We start from the raw sequence: 16,371 nt of genomic DNA on the forward strand, positions 1-16,371 counted from the left end.
CCCAAGTAGGACTGAGGAGTCCTCATTTGGACCCTTCAGCTTGTTGATCTTTTCAACAAGCTGAAGTTTCTGGAACGTATCTTTGTTATTCTGTATTTTTTTTTTTTTTTTTTTTTTTTTTTTTTTTTTTTTTTTTTTTGCTAATATCCACTTGTTAGTAAGTACATACCATTCATGTCCTTGTGAGTATGAGTTACCTCACTCAGGATGATATTTTCTAGGTCTACCCATTTGTCTACAAAACTCAGGATATCCTTGTTCTTATTCTTAATTACTGAGTAGTATTTCATTGTGTTAACCATATTTTATGTACCTGTTCTTCCATTGTTGTACATCTGAGCTGTTTCCAGCTTCTGGTTATCACAAACAAGGCTGCTTTGAACGTAGTGGAACACTTGTCCTGTGGCATGGTGGGGTATCTTTTGGGTATATTCCCAAGAGTGCTATTGCTGAGTCTTCAGATAGAACTATTTCCGACTTTCTGAAGAAATCTTCAAATTGATTTCCAGAGTAGTTGAACCAGTTTGCATTCCCGCCAGCAATGGAGGAGTGTTCCTCTTTCTCTACATCCTCTCCAACATGTTTTGTTACCTGAGGTTTTGTTCTTAGCCATTCTGATTGGTGTAAGGTGGAATCTCAGGGTCAATTTGATTTGAATTTCTCTAATTACTAAGGACTTTGAACATTACTTTAGGTGTTTCTCGGCCACTCGAGATCCTCTGTTGTCAATTCTTGGTTTAGTTCTACACACCATTTTTTGATTGGCTTGTTTGGGTTTTTTGGTGGTTAGCTTCTTGAGTTCTTTATATATTTTGCATATTATCCCTGTGTCAGATGTGGGGTTAATGAAGATTTTTTTCCAATCTGTAGGTTGCATATTTTTATTATTGACTATGTTTCCTTACAGAAGCCTTCCAGTTTCATGAGGTCTCATTTATCAATTCTTGATCTTAGAGCAGGAGCCACTGGAGTTCTGTTTAGGAAATTTTCCCCCTGTGCCAATGAGTTCAAGTCTCTTTCCCACTTTCTCTTCTATTAGAGTCGGTGTATCTGGTTTTATGTTGAGGTCCATAATCCACTTGGATTTGAGCTTTGTGCAAGGTGACAAATATGGGTCTATTTTAATTTTTCTACATACAACCAGCCAGTTAGACCAGCAACATTTATGGAAGATGCTTTGTTTTTTACATTGTCTATTTTTGGCATCATTGTAGAGGATCAAGTGTCCATAAGTGTGTGGTTTTATTTCTGGGTCTTCAATTCTATTGCATTAATCAATGTCTCATCTCTGTGAGGATACCACGTAGTTTTTATCACTATTGCTCTGTAGTAAAGCTTGAGTTCAGAGATGGTGATTCTCCCAGCCATTCTTTTATTTGTAGGACTTGTTTTTGCTATTCTGTTTTTATTTGCCTTTCCAGATGAATTTGAGAATTCCTTCCAGGTCTTTGAAGAACTGTGTTGGGATTTTGATGGGGATTACATTGAATCTGAAGATTGCCTTTGGTGGGATGGCCATTTTTACTACACTAATTCTGCCAATCCATGAGCCTGGAAGATCTCACCATTTTCTGACATCTTCAGTTTCTTTCTTGAGAACTTGAAGTAATTGTCATACAGGTCTTTCACTTGTTTGGTTAGAGTTACCTCAAGATATTTTATATTATTTGTGGCTATTGTAAAGGGAGTTGTTTCCCTAATTTCTTTCTCAGCCTGTTTATCATTTGTATAAAGGAAGGCTACTGATTTGTTTGTGTTAATTTTATATCTGGCCACTTTGCTGAAGTTATTTATCAGCTGGAGAAGTTCTCTGGTATAATTTTGGGGTTGCTTATGTATACTATCAAATCACCTGAAAATAGTGATACTTTTTTTTCTTTGCCAATTAGTATCCCCTTGATCCCTTTTTGTTCTCTTATTGTTCTAGCTACCACTTGAGTACTATATTGAATAGACATAGAGATAGTGGACATCCTTGTTTTGTTCCGAATTTTATGGGATTGCTTCAAGTAGGTTTCCATTTAATTTGATATTGGCTGTTTGCTTTCAGTAAATTGCTTTTATTACATTCATTTTTTTTTTTTTTTTTTTTTTAATTTCAATGATTTCAAGGTTAGAGATTTGGTATTGTTCCAATGTCTTTGCTTGGTTAAAAATCTGACATATTCCTAATATAATCTCTGTTTTTTTTTCTTCATGTCTTTATTATCTAAATTTTCCTATTGCATGATTTTCCTGTACAAAGATTCATATCTGGTGCCTGCCGGGAGAATGGATCCCCAGGTGGGGCAGTTGCTGCATGGCCTATCCTTTAGTTTCTGCTCCATTTTTTGTTCTTGTTCTTCCTTTGGATAGGAAACGACCTGGGGATCCATCCTGTCTACAGACACCAAACTGGACACTGTTGTCATTGCCACTTGCTGACAGGAACCTACTATGGCTGCTCCTAGGTGATTCAGCCACCAACTGACCAAGGCAGTGGATGCTTGGGGCGAACCATCAGACTGAGCTCAGGGACCCTGGTGGTGGAGCTGGTAGAAAGACTGAAGGAGCTGATGGGAATTGCAACCACATCGGAAGAACAACATCAGCTGGCTGGACCACCCAGTGCTCCCAGTGATTAGACCACAACCAAGGAGTGTACAGGGAGGGATCCATGGCTCTAGACAGATGAGTAGGAGACGATGACCTTGCTTGACATCAATGGAAGGGGAGGCCCTTGGTCCTGTGGAGATATGATGCTCCAACATAGGGGGATGCTGGACGGGTGGGACAGGAGAGGGTAGGTGGGTATGATGTGGAGGAGTACCTGCAAGTGGGATAGCATGTGAGATGTAAAAGAATGGAATAATTAATAAAAAAAAAACTTTTAAAAGGCATATCTGTGTGTCTACTGCACATGTAAGGAAACTGCTTGGCAAGAAAGGTTTTTTACTGAGGTTTCGCTTTCTCCGAGTGCAGAACATGTGCAATCAGCACATATTAATTAGGAATATCATTTTAGAAGATGATGTCTAAAATTCTTTATTTGGTTAATGTTTAGTTGGTTATTTGATGAGAATAAAATATGAATATGTAATCAGAGGTGACTCTTTTAAGAATAGCGGGTTGGTCTAGTTCCCATTGCTGTGACAAACACTTGAGACAATTATCTTAAAAAAATAAAACGTTTACTTTCATACACAGTTCAAAAGGCCTTATTACACTGTTACCTATTAGATCATTGCTGTGTGTGAGCACATGCATGTGTGTGTGTGTGTGTGTGTGTGTGTGTGTGTGTGCTTGTGTTAGAAGTATATGGAAGAGGAGGTCTAGTCCCATCTATGTGCCAGAAAATAAAGAAAAAAAAACACACACACAGAAATATAATGATTATACATAGATGGAAAAGACAGATAGTTGACAAAGACAGTGATATAAGAGAGCAGACTGAGAGAGAGAGAGAGAGAGAGAGAGAGAGAGAGAGAGAGAGAGAGAGAGAGAGAGTTGAGCATCCCCTTAGAGGTACACACAATGAAGCTTTCTTGTACTAGGTTTCATTTCATAAATCTCCCATCACCTCAAAGCAGATAAATGCTCGATTTCAAGCCATGAGCTCTTCAGAATGATGTAGACTTAAAGTGAAACATGATGAACTGTAGACTTTACACTTTGGGCTTCCCTTTTCCTGTTATTCTTTCTTTCTGAATTTGTGATGCTCCTTGTCTTGTTCCCTCCTCCTCCTCCTTCCTGATCTCCTTTCATTCAATCACCTTTTCAGTTACCTCCTCAACCCAGATCCAGAATGAAGTCCCCAGAAGAACTTTCACAGCCTGCAGTCTGTTTTCTGATCCCAGATATAGTTGAACATATTTAGGAGGAGAAGTGAGATCATGTGCCCCTCCAGGCCCAGCCCTTCTGGTCAGGTGAATTCCCAGAAGCTATTCACCATTATTCCTGACAAACACAATTCTAAACAAGTCACCTCAACAGACCAGCCCACATACCTATGCTACTGATCAGGTTAAACTTGTTTTCTTAAATGAGATGCCATACCCACAATGGACTCAGGGAGAAATTTATTCAGTAGTCCATAGAGGCTACTGTATAAAGAAGGTACTGTAGTCTACTGGAGAAATGTCTAAAAGCCAGTACTTAGGAAACTCGGGGAACAATTAAAGAATCACAAGAACAAAAACTGGTAGACAAATCTCTAAACAAAACAGTTTATGTCTCTAAACCTTAACACTCTACATAAGAAAGGATTTGAGAAAGATGGTAAAGATAGTGATATGTATCAGGAGACAGAGAAGAACATCCAAGAATGGTTACACCAAGAAACGAACCAAATTGAAATTCAAGTTGGCACACAGTCTGAAACTATGTAAGTATTCTTCCATCCCGTTTGCTGATGGGCCACTAGACATCCAGGACATATATCATACTAATCCTCATCAACTCCCCTTCTGACAAGGAGGATGAAAATTCACATGGGTGTCTCTGAAATGGAAGCCATGGTCAAAAACACATAAATGGTCCCAACGAAGATTGACCTATATGAATTTCTTTAAACTGCACTGAAGAAAATGAACCCAAGGGACAAAATGATGGTGCTATATAGAACAGAGGATTCTGGAATTAAAGTTCCCACAGATGACTTCATATCACTAATTGTCATTACACTAGGCAGGGGCTTATTTGGAGATGGGTGACAATGGTGATCCAACTGGGAAACCTGACACCACCAATAAAATTAGCATACACAAGAATTCCTGAAGCCTGGTTCTGAAAAAGACAAGGCTAGAGAATTTCTTATTTATTTATTCTTCTCTCATACAATATATAACTACTCCAGTCTCCCTCCCTCCACTCCTCCCAGCAACCAGCCACACCTACCCTCTCCCTAAGATCAACTGCTCCTCTGTTTGCCTTCAAAGAGACAAGGCCTCCCAGGAATATCAAAAGAACACTGCATAATTAGACTAGTCACAAGCCCCCATAATGAGGCTGAACAAGGCAATCCAGTAGGAGGAAAAGTGTCCAGAGAGCTAGCGAAAGAATCAGCAATGCCTTACTCCCACTGTAAGGAGTCATACAAACAGCTCAAGCTAAATAGATAGATAGATAGATAGATAGATAGATAGATAGATAGATAGATAGATAGATAGATAGTGATTGCATTGAATCTGTAGATTGCTTTTGGGAAGATGGAAATTTTTACTATATTAATCCTGCCAATCCATGAGTATGAGAGATCTTTCCATCTTCTGAGAACTTCCATTTCTTTCTTCAGAGACTGGTGCCCTTCACCCACCCAGCCTTGCACAGGCTAAACAGACCTTAAGTGCTTGCCACAGTTGGACCTTAAGACCCAGGTGGAGACTTGCACTTTGCTGCACCTGTAATTTCCTACAGGGGTAGACTGCCTGCTGAGCTTGCTCTGCAACATAATCTGGCTGAAACAAGAGATGGGTCTGTGGGCTCTCTATATATAAAGGTAGTGCTGAATATTAAACTTTGAGCCTCGATCAGAAACTTTGTCTTGGCTCCATCCTTCTCTCACTGTTCCTTTTTCATTTCAAGCCCCCTTTTCAAGTACCCAGTTATCCATGAAGACTGGATTACTACAGGTGACATCCGAAGAAGAGGACTGAAAACAGGGATTGGGGGAAGGGCACCTACTGAAAAAAACAAAACAAAACAAAACAAAACAAACAAACAAAAATGCTATCTTGGTGGAGCTCACAAAAAACAGAAGTTACAGTATCCTGCATGGTAAGTAATAAACAGCCTTAATGTTAGTGCTAGGTATACATTTTATCTTTTGGAAACTGTTGCTGTAGTAGATGCATTCAAAGGGATATTAGCTAGGCTGAACAAGTGTTAACCCGATGCCAGACTTCACCTAGGGGTAACAGTGCAACTAGGATAGGGGAATTCAGACCATTTGTCTGCAGCCAAGAGCTGCATCAGGTGAGAGTAGCAGGGTTATAAAACAAATGTTAGAAAAATTCTTAGCTCAAGTAGATTAATGCTGTGCATGCTTCCCAGAAGTAGGAAGGGTAAATATACAATTGACAAGAGAGGGGGAGGGGGTTCAGAGAAGCAGTTGTCCTCTGTCTGGGACACGTTAGCAAAAGTTGGATATAAGTATTTCAGAGCTTTCTTAGGAAATCGGGAGATGTCCTGCTTCCTCTCTGGCTCCTACCTCTCTAGTTCTGGTTACATCAAGTTCTCTTCCATCTCTGACTATTGTCTTTCTTTGATGCTCCAATTTGTCTACATTTGTCAATTTATGTCTGTTTTTGATTCATTGTTTGAATGATTCTTGGTCTGTTTCATGTGGGAGGGTGGGGGAGCAACCTCATAGAAGCAGGGGCGTGAGGGGATGGGATTGGGGATCTGGAATGGAAACTGGGAAAGGGGATAACATTTGATATGTAAATAAATAAAATAACGAATTAAAAAAAAACAACATATATGCAGAAGATCCAGTGCAGACCCACCCAGGCTCTGTGATTGCTGCTTCAGTCTCTAAGAGACCCTATGAGTCCTGTTTAGCCAATTCTGTGGGCCATGCTCTCCTGTTGCCCTCCCCTCTGGTTCCTAAATTCTTTCCCCTCCTCCGCTGAGGGATTCGCTGAGGTTCACCTAATGTTTGGCTGGGCACATCTTCATGAACAGAGATTAATTCTCAAGAGAGATAAGGCAAGTATGGATTGAGATGATAGCTTGGTCAGAGTCTCATTGAAAGTGTAAATCAGTGGAAGACAGAGACAATACCAAAGGGTCTGAGAGAGAAATTCTGCCTAAGTGGTCTGCCAGAAAGGATATCCAAATGACATATGCGGAAATTGAACTTCTGGGCCAGAGCTCAAGCAGCTGCCAGAGAAGCACAGACAGTGACCTCAAACCCCGGAGCCATGCCCCTGAGCAAGACAGACTCAGCTGGCTCAGTCCAGATTGTTTGACTCTGTCACCAATCCAGATGCCTCAATGGAATCTACATCCTCACCAGAGGTTAGAGCAGGAAAGATCATAGTGGAATGATATCAAGGCCAGGTGTGGCGCGAAGTGGCTCAGACAGGCACAACCAGGTCACCTCACTTCAGCCTGATCAGGGTCTTCTCCCTGGTACTGTTCAGCATTAATCTCAGTAGCTACATAGCTTTCTGTTCTGTTCCTGACCCACTCCTCATCACATGATCTCACAGCAGGCAAATAATCTCAACAACTCCTTCAGATAAATGATGTTCTACCAAAGCACATCAGCTTTTTTTTCTGGCCTATCCTCAGCTCTGTTCCAACTCCACATTTTTCTCTCAGTATCTTCAGCAATCTAGCATATAGGATAGCCTCCCTACACTTCCAATGACTTCACCTTTATCCTTATACCAACTACCCACTAAATTCTGCCTCCCCAGGGCTATCTGTAGCTGCCCAACATATTCAGTTTTCTTACTATGCCCCCAGAGAGTATACTTACTCCATCCAACAATCCCCACCTCTGTCTCTGTCTCTCTCTGTGTCTGTGTCTCTGTCTGTCTCTGTCTGTCTCTGTCTCTCTCTCTCTCTCTCTGTCTCTCTCTCACCTATAATAGCCCCCAGCATGGTCAATTGTATTTCAACAGCTTTATTCATAGCCCATGATGCCTAGCCAGGAGGATATGGCTTCTTGTGGTTTAGCAGCCTCAGAACGAGGGTCTCCTCAGCAACCAGAGTGGAATATGTCAGTCTATATACAAGGCCTATGGTTCAGTATACTCCACTGCCTTCTTTCCAAGACCTACTGGTGAGTGACCTACAAAAGCTTTGTTTAGCCCCCTTTCCAGCTGCCCATGCTTGTCCCTCATAGACACCAGGTGGAAGCAGAACTTCTAGCAAGGACTGTATTTATGCTCAGTATGATCCTGCCAGCTCAAGAGAATTGTATAAGCCTGTCTATAGTTTCTATAGCTTCCTGGCTCTGAGTAGTACCAAATATTTCAATCTCTCTTTCCCTTAAGCTCACTTCAGATAGCATGGCATTACATCTTCTCAACCAAATCTATTGATCATATAATTGAATTGGCTTATGGACAAACAGCATGCATGAATACATGCATACAAATCTTTCCATATCAGTGCATGTAACTCAGTGCAAACACTAATGTATGTATCATCAAGGCCAGAAGCATGGAGACTTATATAATCCTGACAGTGACCCCAGGACAACACACAATGATGCTGCAGCCCTGTTATATCTCTGAGTTTCCAACACCCTCTTCTGTCACTATCCCACCTTCACTGGTCAGTCACCTGCCTTTTCTTATATAATTCACTGAGCCTGGGGGTCCTGCAGAAGGTGTTGAGGGATGTTCCCTCATAAGCACAGTTATTAGAGTACCGTTTCTCGATATTCGCTCCCTTGCTCTATGACTAGTCGATTTGCATGGTACGCCAGAGACAGAGTGGATTGAGGCAAGGAAACAGGACCAAGAGACACTCAGATCTGTCTCCACTGACCTGGGGGACAGCAGATACTCTGGTAGATAGGGGACTGGAAGTTTCCAATCTTCCCGAAGACATCACCTGTACAGAGGCGACACATTCTTCACCAAACTGGCCCTCTCTGGCACCAAGATCCAGTGCTTAGTGTCACATTAACATACACATTATTTTAGTGTACATACAGATGTTTGCTGAGTAGATCCACTGGGAATTTTCTTTAATCTATTTTTTGATGTATCAGATTCTAGAGTTGGACTATTTCTGTTTTAATGGTATTTTAATTGGTATTCTTGCTCCAGAGAGGCTGTTTCTTCAATTACCATCTTACATTGAAACCCATAGTGTTTACTCTACTCATCCTCTCTTAATAAAGAAGGGGTGTTTTAAAATGTCCAGCATGTATCCCCTCTAGTCATTTTTTTCTGTGTCTATATAATACATGTAACCACAATAAATCTGGGTGAAAAATTTTATTTCAATGATGTGCCACTTTGAGGTCTTTGAAAAGCTGTTGCAATGGAGAGACTTCCCACAATTCTAAAATTCCTTCTTCTTATAAACTTCCATTACACAAAAAATCTCACAGAATGGAATTGCCATTTATTTTTCAGCCCACACCCACCACTCCACAATTTGGCATCACTGTGTTGTTTAGATGACAGGCATAGTTGAATGTAAAGAATGTTAAGGGAAGAGAATAGTGTAAGGTGCTTTTGTGTCTCTTTATTTTATGAAAGAGAACCATTACGTTCATGCATACCTTGAAAAGTATAAAACTATGAGAACCTTGGAAATGATGGTTCATCAAGGATCTTCATAAAATTTTACAGAGGTGCAGATGTCATCACTATAAAGCATACACATCAAGTACTTGAGATAAAGGTTAATTGTAAATGTGTCAACACGCAGACAGTAAAACAATTTATAAAGAGCAAAAAATTGATGTTCTTTGTTAGTTGCCTGTAAGGATGCCAGATCTGTCCATAAAGGGTAGTCAGTATTCTCCTCCATTCCAGGATGAACCTAATGACCAAAAGGATAGTCAGACTCTTAATATTACAACAAATTATATGTAGTTGTCATTTTTCATTCTAAATATTAAATTATATTTAGGGAAATAGTACTATTATAAAATGTTGGCCAGAAACATGAATTTCCATAGATCTACCACAGACAACTACAAATCTGTCATCTAAAAGCTAGATTGAAGATAAATGAATACATTTTCTTACAATAAATTGATCTCAGTTAAAGTATGATATTTCATGACTAGATAGAGGACTAGGAAATTGTCACCTGAGAGAGTAGATTTGTGTATCCGAGGGACAATGAAAGCACTATTGACAGTTTCTCAATAGGTGGTAGACAGGCCAGGGGTGAATGGGATCAGAGAGAATAAAATAATCAGGATATATCACTTTGCTCAGAAAAGTTACTCTCCAAATGATTGTGAAGAATAGCTTCATTTTATGTCCATCATTGTAATGCGGCTGCATGTAAGACGGAATGTCTACATTCTGTTCATGAGAAGTGCTATGTATCAAAATTCCTCATTTACTACAGAAGTCAGATCATTTATGAACGAGTAAAGTGGAAGGCAGGGAGATTGCTTACCTTGCTGAGCATCATCAGGATAGTCTCTAGAAGTTCTCTGTTTAGGGTCCTGATGGCATTGGCTCTTATTAAAATTGCATCTGGGGCACCCTTCATACAACGGAGTTCAGTCTCTAGGTGGTACAGCGGTTTATTCCAGGAATTCAATATGCTGACTATAATTTTCAGGAAGTCTTCAAGCTATTCATCATAACGGAGCAACAATATTGAGATAAATGAAATAAACAAGAATTTGTTTCATGTTTTCGATTAGAAAGGATGAACTAACACAATTACTCATGTGGATAAAAGTGATGTACAACTGTAAATTTCAACCATTCATTCATATTTTGCCAAAATGAAACAACTTATGTAAAGAGCTACTTTTTTGTAATGATCTAGAATATTTATCATATTCTGCTGTCCACATGAAATTCTACTACCTGCTCTGCATGTAAAATTTACATACTTGGCTGTTCTGCTTGTTCATAGACATCTGAGGCTTTGTTTGGGACTCAGTAGGTTCCTACATAATTTAGGAAAGACAGATACCCCTAGTCCAAATTATAAATCATTTAACTCAGAATAACCATTATAATAAACTAGACTGATCACAACCCTACTAAATTATGATAACTAGGATATTTTAGAATAACAATAGAAAGATATATTGAGGGCAACCTGCAGTGATAGATGTGACTTCCTGAGTCAACTTGGCCCCTTCCTTCTAGCAGAACCATCTATTTGTCGGCATGTACAGGAGAACACTGGTACAAATAGCTTTAATAACATCAAATGGTGATGGTATAGAGGTTGCTGGGAGCTTGGTGCCCTGTGACTAAGAATGGAGGCTTGAATTGGATAAATAACAGATGTCCGTTCTTACTAGTCATGGAAAAAGACCACTTACATTAATCTTTTAAGTCCTCACTTTTATTAACTCAGGTAGCTTTTAGGAGGAATTTTTTCAGTGATATTAAAAATAATAATAATACTCTGTGAACTGCCTAGTCCTGGAGTCCTGGAGTAGGTCACTAAAAACATTTACAAACATCCCTGTTTTTCTTTAACCGCTTTCCTTTCCCTGTTCTTATTGTTTTCAAAATGACATCAAATTAATTTATTTGGAGATAAGTTATGGCATTGAATAAGAAGAAAAAGATCATAAAAATTATAAATGCCATTACTGGGATATGTAGACCTCATAACAAGTGAGGGTATAGAAACTTTACATATAAATATAGGACTAATTTGTACAGAGAAAATCCTCAGTAGAAAGTAAAAAGTAATGAAGTAAAGAAAACAGCAAAAGCAGAACCAGGAGAGCTGTGAGAATTAAGAAGAGTCTGTGTGAGGGTCAGTAATGAGAATTTCACCAATGGGGAGACATAAGTGATAGATGATGAAGACAATTGTGGTACCATATCTTAGGAAAAGACACAAATGTTTTTTTATCCAGGGATATCCAACTAAGTTAATAAGTAATAATTATGTATTACATAATAATAAATAAAATCCAAATAATAGGACATTTTTGGGTCGCCTCTTGAATTTTATGGTTCTCCTATAATATTTTTTAAGATTTACTTTAGCTTATAATTTATCACCTACCTCACGGATTTTTTTCTTTCATTGCTCAATTTTATCCCATTCCTCTGCATATTTAATTTTAGTGTTTATAAGAACCTAAGAAATAGCAAAGGCAAGGTGTCCCTTCAGTTATTTAGGTGAAAACCCTGGCCTGAGGACTCACTGAGATTTTTCTGGCTTCCTCCAAGGTTTCTGGAACACTGAGGGAAAATGTGTGGCAGCTGTTAAGAGTCTCAACCATGTGCTTATGGTCCTTAAGAAAATCCAATACCTAAAAATGGTAAAATAGAAACTGAGTTAGTTCTGCTTTGGGGGTTGAGGAAATAAATCCATGATGAGCATATGGATTAATTCAATAGCTCTGTAATTTTTTCTTTTTACACATGAGCACTACATAAAATCTGAAATGGGGAAATTTGAAAAGTTACCCCTTTACCTATATTTTTCCTATTCAATTTGTAATCTCAACTTGCTATTCATCAAATTATTTTTAACTTTGTAGCCTTTTTCCCTCTTTACCATGCTCTCATACCTCAGTAATTTCTGTTTTGTGGGAAAAAGCTGAAAATATTAAAATAATAAATATAAAATGTTTCAAAGAAAATCTGTTTATGATATGATCCCAATGCCATAGTTTCCATTTATCTTTATTTATTAATATTTATTTTGTGTTTGTATAAACTGAAATGTTTCTAGGTATTATAAAACTAAAGATATCTCTTTTACTAACATTGAACACTTAGAATTTGTACCATACTATATTAAACATAACATTTGAATAGAATTTTATTAATAGTAAGTATAAGTTTATTAATCTTTATTAATGATTAGATAAGAAATACTTATCCATAAAATAATAAAAATCAATCAAAAACATAAAATAGAAATTAATGTCTATGTACCGATCAATACATAAACACATAAATATATTAATTTAAATGTAGTATTTAAAATACATTTGATGTAATATTAATAAAAGCTATTTTGTGAAAGTTTAATGGATTACTAAGAATGTTAAGAATTAAAGGGTATCAGTCAATAATGAGGAATAAAAAAATTCTGAGGAGCTGGGTGGTTGTGGTACACACCTATAATCCTAGCATTTTGGAGGCAGAGGAATGCAGATTTCTGTGAATTTGAGGCTAGCCTGGTTTACAGTGTAAGTTCCAGGACAGTCATAATTACACAGAGAAACCCTATCTAGAAAAAAATCTCAGTATTAAAAAGACAATATAAACACATATTTATTTCAAATACAGACATTCTTGGGATGCTGTTGTACTCTTCATTTTCTCTTGCCATTACTGATCTTGAACACATACTATATTACCACAAGTTAGAGAAAATCTAGTTTCAGTTCTAAACCAACCCTCCAAGAAAAGAAACTCTGGCTTCTGAGACCTATCAGCAATGACTTCTAGGAGTTGAGAGTTCATAAAAGGTCATGAGCTTAGTGTCCTCTCCTTGGCTGACATGGGGTCCTGTTCATGTTTGTAGTCCCTGTGCACATGCATTACAATGCAGTTAAATTTTATAGGAAAGCAGCAGTACACCACATGAGACGGGACACTGGAGCTTGAATCCTGATGAGGATGCCTGGGGGATAATGCTTCCACCCCACTGTAATTCTTACACATGATCCGTGAGGCTTTATAGTCTAATCACATTAAAATTACTGTTTTTCTATCCTTTGCTTTTCTGTTTTTCTTTTCTCTCCTCTTCTCTTCTTTCCCTTCTCATCAATCAGATTTCCCAAAGATTTCCCAGATTGCCCCCCTTCTCATTCTCTTTGTAATGAGTATGGATTTCTTTAACTTCTGGAGGAATAGTCTTGAAAATTTTTGTAGGGTTCTCCTCATTCAAATTGCAGTCCAAACCATAGGATGAAGATTCTGGGTTGTTCTTTGTTCGTTTGTTTCTGTGCTTTCTTGTTTGTGTGTGTGTGGCTGGTTGGTTTTGAAGAAGATAAAAAAAAATCAGTAAGGTACTTACAATTTTTCTGAACATATTTGAGGAGAAGCCATCGGAGAACTGAAACAGCATGAGGGGATGAAAGGAAACTTATGAGTGAGCATAAAATGAGTGCGTGCCTACTGAAAATGCAGAGATGCATTCTCTGGCACCATTATCTTTTCACTAACACTGCCTGGCTTCAAAGAGCTAACATACAGCCACTGGAAAGTGACAAACCATGTCCCTTCTAAACCTACCCTCTTTCTAATAAGCATCCCCTACAAAACTTTTATACAATGACCCCTGGTATTTAGGAGTTTCTTAGAGGCTTTATATTATTTTTATATTTCCTTACTGGCATCAGTACAATTTGTATTTATTCTATGCATTCTATACAAATCACTGTACTCCAGTTATCTTCTATGGGATGTCTGCCAATGGAAGACACCAATGGAGACCATCCTCCTGCAAATAACATAAGAAAATCAAATCTCTTTCTGAGATATAACTATTGGGTTTTATGCTACACTTGTCAATCTACGAATAATTTAAGAAAAATATCATGTTACTGGAGGAAAACCATGTCTAAGTCATTGAATTCTTTAAAAGTCTTTGTAATTTCACAAAATTGTGCCATTCTCCTTGTCCTATTTTTCAGTGGCTTGTGCTTTCTTTTTTCTATGAAACTTGTATTTTCAGAAATATACTACATCTCTTCTGAGATATACTAGAATCATTGGCTGAAGACATCAGAAATAAGTGAGATACTTACAAATATCATTCGCATTTCTATAGTGAGAGCCATGGTGTTGTTTGACAGTTTAATGGCTTGATCAAACAAGTCTTTGAGGTATGCCTCACCATAGTCATCCTCATTGTGGTGAATGGAAGCAGAAGTCACACCTTCCCAGTGGAGAAGGTTTGACATCAACAACAGTGGGAGTATTCCTACTGTATAGAAACACAAGTTACATTGGATTAGCTATCATCAGGTTATCAGTGGTAATTCTTCCTTGGTTATTAAAAATAAATTTATTTCTTCCATTGCCTACTACCATCAGGTCTGTCACTGTGGTAGTGAATATACAATTTCTAATAAAAAACTTCAATTAAGTAATTACGTTCACACAAGTTTCTGAACTTGAAGACATTATCTGGCTGTGCATTATCAGAATTTATTCTGAAGTTTTGGTCCTTAATTATTGAGTGTTTTTAAGTTATTCTCTGGAGACAGATTAATATACTGGAAATTTATGCTGATCTTAAGTAGTCACCATCTCCCAGACATTCTTGTTACTGAATAGGCAATATTTGCTTCATAGCAAGGACAGCAGCACACTACCATTTCAACTTCATTCCTGGCAAGAATAAAGACATGCTTGTCTGTTGTTCAATAATGAGGGTGAAGAGAGTTTTGTCATGGAAAGGATTATGTAGCCTGGCTTTGCCTGGTCAAAATAATACACACATTCATTTGCCATTCTACCAAAAGATTCAGATTATTTTCTTACTGAATTTGAGCTTTACAATAACCCTGTAGGTTTTCTGGGCCAGTATAATACCATTAAGCTATATTGACAAAAGAGGACACCAAGGAGATTAAGTGATTTTCCCTAAGTCCTATTCTTAGGTGGTGTAAGAAGAAAAATGCCAGCACTATAGACTTTGTACCCCACAGTGGGATGTCTTAACCATATTGGACTTTCACATAGATTAGGGTAGCAGAAATAATGCCCATAATCAAATATAAGTATCACCAGGCATTTTTATTTGTAAAGTCCAATCTTCACTTGTGATCAAATGATCACATGACCCAGTAGATTATATGTTTGTCGACTTCCATTGCTCTATCAAAATCTTCCTTTCCTTTTTATAATGATGTTGATGTTGGTTTCATCATTAATTTTATTTCACAGATGGATAAAAACAGAACTGTAACATATCAATAATTTATACACTCAGCATGATGGACCCGCAAATGTCTCAGCATGAAAAATCCATTCACCTCTAGTGATAGAAATCTGAAAAAAATAATTTCTGTTCCATTAAACTTTTAAATAATGAAATTGGAAAAATTGTAAATGTGTTACATATAATTGGTACTAAATTACTAAAGCAATATAGATCCACATCTTCTCTCAATGTCTATTATGTTTTCAGAACTGGAGATAAGTTTAAATTCACTCAAGTCATGTAACTCAGAGCAGATACCCAGAAACAATAGCATGCTACTTCCTTCTACAGTACTTTTATATTGATCCCATCAACTTCTGTGTTATCATTACAGTCAAATATCAGTATCTACTTTTAGAACTGGATCAGTATGGACCACACACATTGATTGTCTCTACCATTATACTCAGGTACTATTCCTCTTTTTCTTAGGTCAACTAAGATGATGAAAAATGTCTCTAGACATCACTGTCAATCTCCAGGATGAGAAGGCTTCCCTTTCAAAACCACTGATGTGAGAGCATATTATACAGTTGCTTTCTTCTGGAGTAAAGCTTAGAAAGTAGTTCTCAATAACATCTGGCCTTCCTTTTGTGAGTTAGGCGTAAATAAAGGTCCATTCACTTCATGGGTAAGAATAATATCACCAAAGAAACAAGTTGTCTGAACAAGGTCTTCAACATAGTGCATTGTTTAAGCTTACTTAGAAGAAAGAGGATCAGAATTACTTACAGAATGATGGCTGAGTCGAAGACAGCAGCATCTCTAATGAGTCCAGCCACGGCCTAGCTTGCTGATTCTGGAAATCTGCTT

At 37.9% G+C, this 16,371-nt stretch overlaps 1 protein-coding gene across 2 annotated transcripts; it reads right to left on the reverse strand.

Moving 5' to 3' along the window:
* Positions 1 to 9,172: 9,172 nt before the first annotated feature.
* On the reverse strand, positions 9,173 to 16,371 carry LOC110334176 (prolactin-7C1). 2 transcript variants are annotated; one of them, XM_021216041.1, is made up of 6 exons: positions 16,291 to 16,371; positions 14,378 to 14,556; positions 13,645 to 13,683; positions 11,816 to 11,923; positions 10,084 to 10,263; positions 9,173 to 9,492 (listed from the first exon to the last, which is right to left on the reverse strand). In XM_021216041.1, the coding sequence occupies exons 1-6, from the start codon at positions 16,319 to 16,321 to the stop codon at positions 9,274 to 9,276; spliced, it is 756 nt and encodes a 251-aa protein (XP_021071700.1). In that variant the 5' UTR covers positions 16,322 to 16,371; the 3' UTR covers positions 9,173 to 9,273. The 2 variants fall into 2 exon arrangements, with proteins under 2 accessions (XP_021071700.1, XP_029403470.1); XM_029547610.1 differs by lacking the exon at positions 13,645 to 13,683.

Source organism: Mus pahari, chromosome 16 (genome assembly GCF_900095145.1).
Source record: "Mus pahari chromosome 16, PAHARI_EIJ_v1.1, whole genome shotgun sequence".
Classification (NCBI taxonomy): domain Eukaryota; kingdom Metazoa; phylum Chordata; class Mammalia; order Rodentia; family Muridae; genus Mus; species Mus pahari.